The sequence below is a fragment of the Vicia villosa genome, linkage group LG5 (genome assembly GCF_029867415.1).
Source record: "Vicia villosa cultivar HV-30 ecotype Madison, WI linkage group LG5, Vvil1.0, whole genome shotgun sequence".
Taxonomy (NCBI): Eukaryota; Viridiplantae; Streptophyta; class Magnoliopsida; order Fabales; family Fabaceae; genus Vicia; species Vicia villosa.
Genome location: NC_081184.1, coordinates 67760318 through 67767557, shown reverse-complemented (window position 1 = coordinate 67767557; position 7240 = coordinate 67760318). Strand labels below are relative to the sequence as shown.

The following is a 7240-nucleotide window of genomic DNA, read 5'->3' as shown; positions in this document are numbered from 1 at the left end:
CTCACTTGAGTCGTCCCTATATATATATATATATATATATATATATATATATATATATATATATATATATATATATATATATATATATATATATATATATATTAAAAATAAACAATGATTTTAAGTAGGCATCGAATTTTAATTAAAAGTAAAGATTTGCAATTTGGAAAGCTAAATGACAGCATACAATATAATTTAAATTTTTAAAAAAATTGTAAGAAGAAAAAGGTAAACCGTTTAAATATGATAAAAGTAGTTTATAAACTTAAATTTGATTAATTAAATTATTTAAAATTTATAGTTTAATTTATGTACTATTTAAATAATTTAAGTTTTTTTAGTATAATCCAATTCAGCTTAAGTATATTGTCAAGTTATATATATATATATATATATATATATATATATATATATATATATATATATATATATATATATATATATATATATATATATATATATATATATATATATATATATATATATAGGGGGACGACTCAGGTGAGAATACTTGGTTATTATGAGAAATGAGAACAATGAATCACGACCATTAAATTTTGATTTTGTTGATTTTAATGGACTGGATTGGTTTCTCTTTCTATGTTGATTTTAAAATAAATATTTAAAATTAATATTAAAATAAATATATATATATATATATATATATATATATATATATAGGGGTGGCAAACGGGCAGGTCCGCTCCGCAAAAGCCCGCGAAAAAACGGGGCGGGGCGGGCATATTTGATTGTGCGGGTCTAAAATCTTTCCCGCCCCACAAAAAAATAAGGGAGGGACGGGGAAAGTCCACGGGCATTGAACCTTTTATGTCTAAAAATAGTAAAATTGTATGAGAAAGTTAATGGCCGCAAAAAAACGGAGCGGAACGGGACAGACACATTAAAGGGAGGGGCCTAAAACCTTGCCGCGCCCCGCATGAAAGTGCGAGTAAAACGGACTTTTCCCACGGGCCGAACCCATTTTACTAACCCTATATATTTATATATGTGTGTGGGAGAGAGAGCACCCATCATAAAATAATACAACTAAATACTGGCAGCCATAATTCATACAATGTTGCTAAATTCATCTTTTGTTTCACTTCCTACTTTCTTCAAACCTCAACAACTACAAAGAACTAATCTTCCTAGTTCAAATGGCTCTCTCCTTCGATGTTATGCTACTAGTTCAAATATTTCTCAAAGAAAATCTGCCAATTACAAACCCAATATTTGGAATCACGATACTTTATTATCCTTAAAGCACAGTTATGCGGTAATAATATAGTGACGGATTTAGAGGAAAATTTTCTCCTTTTTTTTACTACCTGAAATTCTCTTGCTAAATTATTTTTATTTAGTAATAATTAAACATTCTTTTAGGATGTCAAGTACGTGAATAGGAGCAGGAGTTTGCAAGAGGAAGTAAGAAGAATGATTAATGAAGAAAATGAAGAAATCTTAGAGTTAATAGAAAATGTGAAACGCTTAGGCCTCAGCTACCACTTTGAAAAGGAGATAAAAGAAGCACTTGATAGATTCTTGTCTTTGGAAAAATACAGTGATACGGTTATTGAAAAAGATCTGCATGAAACTGCTTTAAAATTCAAACTCCTCAGAGAATATGGATATGATGTTTCTCCAGGTGCATGCATATACGTTCATTTATTAATATTTTTATCATATTTATTTTATTAAAAATAGTAAAATCTCTAAAAAAATATTCATTCCATTTTCATTAGTTAGTCTTGACTGGTTACCGTTAAATTGACATTTGAAATTTCTACATTTTATACATAGATATTTTTGAGAGGTTTAAGGACCAAAGTGGAAATTTTAAGACATGCCTTGTCAAAGATATTAAAGGAATGTTGAGCCTCTACGACGCATCATTTTTGTCTTATGAAGGAGAACTAATTTTAGATGAAGCAAATTCCTTCTCGAGCTTCCACCTCAAACAAGGACTTCATGATGATATAAGTGATTTTCTTATTGAACAAGTGAATCATTCATTGGAACTTCCACTGCATCGTAGATTTCAAAGACTTGAAGCTAGATGGTATATTGAGTTATATGGAAAAACAAAGGATGCTAATAACGTGTTGCTTGAAGCTGCCAAGTTGGATTTCAACATTGTGCAATCAAATCTACAACTAGATCTTATAGAAATGTCAACGTAAGTATATGAAAACAACAATCATTTTATAACAAATGACACGGTGTCAAGTGGCGGAGCCAGAAATTTTAGGCAGCCTGGACAAAAACTTTACACCATTGATTATTCACCTGTTTTAATTTTCACACCCTATTTTTATTAATTTTGCTCCTAATTTTGCCCCCGATTTTGTCTAAAAATCGACCATTAAAATGGAGGGAGTACAAAGAAAATAGGGGTTGAGCCCAGGCGCCTGCCCGGACTAGCTGGGCCTTGGCTCCGCCCCTGACGGTGTCTGTCGGGTCCACCCCTCGTCGCTCAGCCATATATATATATATATATATATATATATATATATATATATATATATATATATATATATATATATATATATATATATATATATGAGCTGCAAGGCATATAAGGTCTGCCTTGCATAATCCTCATTTTTCAGTGTTGGTCAAAATTTAAGCCACCATCTACTATGTTTTTTTTTCTACGGACTTTAGGGGTGAGCTTAAATGAGGTGGTTATTGACAAACACTTACTTTTTTATAAATATTTATGTCATACATTACAAATAAAATGTTTATCAATATAGACCTTTAAGTGTTTCATCCATATGGATCATCAAAATCTCAAACATTATATTCTCCTTTTTTGTATTCATTAATGAAGGTGGTGGAAGGGAATGGGACTATCTCCAAGGTTAAGATTTGGTCGCGACAGGCTAATGGAATGCTTTTTTTGGGCTGCTGGAATGGCACCATTGGAGCCCAAATTCAGTGACCTCCGTAAAGGATTAACTAAAGTATGCTCTTTAATAACTTTAATCGATGACATATATGATGTTTATGGCACTTTGGATGAATTAGAGCTTTTCACAACAGCAGTAGAAAGGTATTTTTTTCTTCATTAACTTCCTTTTAAGTAAATTATATCATACTATTATTATATCATACTATTACAAAAAGTAAAAAGTTATAAGTGTTTGAAATTTTTATTCTCAACTAGTATATGATTATCACAAAACAGAAGATGATAATCTTTTGCCACTCATAGTAAGAACTAAAGTACACAAAAGACTTGTAAGATACTACATCTAAGTCCACCATAGAATAACTCTTCCATATTTACATCCTTTCTAGAAAATAAAACATTACTTTTGAATTTCCATAATGATCATATCACTGCATTTTAGATCACAACCATAGATCACGCCAAAGTGAAAAAATAAGCACCATTTTCACCATAAGTCCACCACCATAGATCACTCTCTAAAGAGAGAGAGAGAGACGTACCCTCAATAAACTATAAAAGATCCCAGAGAAAAAATTTATCCCATACTAAGAAACCTTCCATCCACTTAAAATCTAACATCATACCACCATCAGTCTGAGGACCCATCTCCTCCACATTATCATATTCTTGAAGAGATATCTAGAAAATCTTAGGGAAAAGGGTTCGGGTATTGAAATAATACACAAATCACTCAAGAATGAGTTGAAGAGACAAAATATTACCTTTTTAGAAATCCCCTCTAAAAACCAATCAGACTGGGTATTAAATGGAAAGCCAAATCGAGAAACACATCCCCATCATAAGAACGTCAATCTCAACAAAGACGACGATCCCTTTCTAAGGGACAAAACCTCTTGCGGCCCATATCTGGCATTAAGACCTTAGCTCGTTTCTAAAATATAGTATGTATGTAAGTTTCCATTGTATCCTCTTTAAAATAAAATAAAAACTCATATGTTGTGAGAGATATAAATGAAGAATTTGCATATAGATATAAATTAAAGTATATTACTTCCTCTGTTCCAAAATAAGTGTTATATTTGACACTTTCGCACAAATTAAAAAAATGTGTGATAAATGAAAAAGAGATAATAACAATTTTGCCAAATTATCCTTTTTGGCTATTGTTATATTCTAATTATCATTTATACAAGTTGAGAGAAATGATAAATTATGAGTATTAATTAGACGATACAGTTGAAAGATGAAGATTAAAATTGCATTATAAATTAAAAGAGACACTTATTTTGTGACATAATTTTTACAAATGTATTATTTATTTAGAACTGAGGGAGTATTATATAAAAATCAGAGTGAGTAATAATGGCATATCTTTTATTTTTCACAAAATATTTTTTATAGAATAAGTATAAGAGAGTGATTATCCTTATTGTCGTCTAAGTTTTAGAGAGCATGTTAATTGTCTAAAGAATGCTTAAATAATTATGTGGCCGACTAAATGGATTTTTCATTGAGTTTAGATGATTATTCCAATTTATTTAAAAACAAAAGTCAATTAAATAATTTATGATTTTAATAACAATTAACTATAATATAATTTATTAATAATTAATTATTTCAATCTATAACATTTTAATTAAATAATTAACCCAATAATGAATTGATCATCATTGGACAAAAGATCGAGATTCAAATAATTATAAATATTAATGAAAAAAACTAATAAAAGGTGATGTTTGTTTCAGTTGGGATATTAATGCAGTTAAAACTCTTCCAAAGTACATGAAGATATTCTTTTTAGCACTCTACAACACTATCAATGGATTAGCATATGATGCATTTAAAGAAAATGGATATGACATCCTTCCCTACCTCGTCAAAGCGGTAACACCAAACAACATAAATTAGAAACTTAATAAAAAGTTTATTACTTATACTAATATATTTGATCTGGTGTTTGTCTCTAAATTAAATTATTTACAGTGGTCTAATATGTTGAAAGCATTCCTACAAGAAGCAAGATGGTGTGATGATGAACATATGCCAAAATTTGATGAATACCTCAACAACGCATGGATGTCTGTATCTGGTGTTGTTTTACTAACCCATACCTATTTTCTACTAAATCATACCATAACGAAGGAAGGGCTTGAACACTTGGAAAATTGCCACTTGTTATTTCAGAGACCCTGCATTATTTTTCGACTTTGCAATGATTTAGCTACTTCATCGGTAATTTTTGCCTTACCTTAACCATGCATGCATATTACCATTTAAAAAATAACAAACAAAAATAGATAATTTTTTTTATATAATCAAGGGTAAGTGGCCCAAACAAAGTACATATGAGTAGTCGATTGACACATATCAAAAGCTACAATATAGAAACCAAACAAATACAAATATAAAACGAGAAAGGGTATAGTTTTAAAGCCTGTCTTTATTCTTAGGCTTACACACTTCGACCCAACTAACCCAAGATATTTTAGACTCACCCTTAACTTCATCCCCATAGAAACTATTTTTGAATATGAACTATTTTCCTTCAAACCTTTACATGCATTTTTTCAGAAAAGATGGGAAAAAATAAGGATAATGTTAAGCATATAATTGAGTAGAACCATCCCCCAAGTTAACATACGTATGCTTATTGGAACGAGCCTCTTAGATAATAAATTAAAAAGAATGTCCCAAGTAAATTCTCGGTTGATGATAGCCCTAATAGGCAACCCTAATATTTAAAATGTAGGGGCTTAATTTTATAGTGAATGAAGTCACCAGCACAATCTAAAAAAGTTGGGTCCATACTAACCCTTATTAGAACACTCTTAGGAAAAACTCAGCTAGAGGCCCGAAGCTAGTTTAAAACCCCTAAAAATAGCCTTAATAGTTTAAAGTTTCTCAACCGATGGATCTGATAAGATAAGAATGTCATCTACATACATACTGAAGATGAGAGACCAACAAATATGAGACTCCTATCCTAAAACCTATGTGGAGCCTAACTCAATGGCCCTACTAATTAAATCACTTAACCATTCAACCATAAAAAAGAAAAGGAAATCGTATTTTAATTGATAGAAATTATCTTTTATTTCTATATTTGGAGTTTTAATTCCTAAATATTATAGGTTTTAGGAAAAAAAATTCATAGTCCAGTTTGTGGTTGGTTTTTTTGATATAACAATTTTTTTTAATAACGTGAAGATATATTTGTTATGTTTGGTGTTATGACATTGTTTATTCGAACTATAATTTATATTAAATTGTGGACTTAAATATAATTTTGATCATCTATTATTTTAAAAATGAAAACTTATTAACTATTTTTTGAAAATTAGTTTTTTTTTTATTTCTAAATTTTTCATATAATTTTGTAGGCGGAGTTACAAAGAGGTGAAGCAACTAATTCAAGTATGTGCTACATGAAGGAATATGGTGTTAATGAGATGGTTGCTCACAAATACATCCATAATTTTCTTAATGAAACTTGGAAGAAGATGAACAAAGATCGAGTTACATATTCAACTCTCCCAAAATATTTTCTAGAAACATTAACTAACCTTGCTAGAATTTCTCATTGCACGTATCAATATGGAGATGGGCATGGAGCTCTTGATACCATTTCACAAAATCGACTAAAGGCATTAATACTTGAACCCATTAATTAAATTTTCAGAGTGAATGTAACTAGTTTTGTCATTATCAATTAATAAATGAATAGACATACACTTGTGAGAATATATTAGTTATCCAAACCTATATGTTAGACTCTAGTTCTCATTTGTTTGTCATGTGTAAGGTAACCTCGATGTTTTGGTATATGATTTTTAGATGGTTAGGTTGATATTTTTGTTGAACAAGTGACTTCAAGCACAAGAGGAGGGTTGAATTGTGGTATTTAAAATTCACGATTACTTTTATATTTTTCTCGATTAAACTTGAAATTATGTAAGTAGATTCTTAAGAGTAAATAGCAGCTGCAATAAAACAGTAAAAATAAATAGCATAAATTAAAGAGGATAAAGTTAGAGAGATTGCACTAGAGAGATATACAATGTTCATTGATGATAGCTTCATCAATTTCTTTTGGCTCAATTTGTGAAACAAAAGTCACATGGTTACATATGCTAAGGGAATGTTAAGATGCAATTCCCTTAGAAATAACTCCATTAACATTCTGAATACGGTAGTCCTTAATGGTCCTCAATTCTTAAGTTAGACAGTAATTCTCTTAAGTTGATTTCCTTAACTTGAACCTCTCCATTTCGTCTTTGGAATTTCTCTTGTCTTTAATATTTTTCTTTCCCTTGATTTTCATCT

At 30.0% G+C, this 7240-nt stretch overlaps 1 protein-coding gene across 1 annotated transcript; it reads left to right on the top strand.

Annotated features, from left to right (window-relative positions):
* The first annotated feature begins 1034 nt into the window (after positions 1 to 1034).
* On the top strand, positions 1035 to 6828 carry LOC131601729 (tricyclene synthase TPS4, chloroplastic-like). Its single transcript, XM_058873603.1, has 7 exons — positions 1035 to 1276; positions 1384 to 1645; positions 1801 to 2176; positions 2834 to 3055; positions 4663 to 4801; positions 4901 to 5149; positions 6298 to 6828. Exons 1-7 carry the CDS (start codon positions 1076 to 1078, stop codon positions 6586 to 6588), a joined length of 1740 nt encoding a protein of 579 aa, XP_058729586.1. The 5' UTR covers positions 1035 to 1075; the 3' UTR covers positions 6589 to 6828.
* Positions 6829 to 7240: the final 412 nt, after the last annotated feature.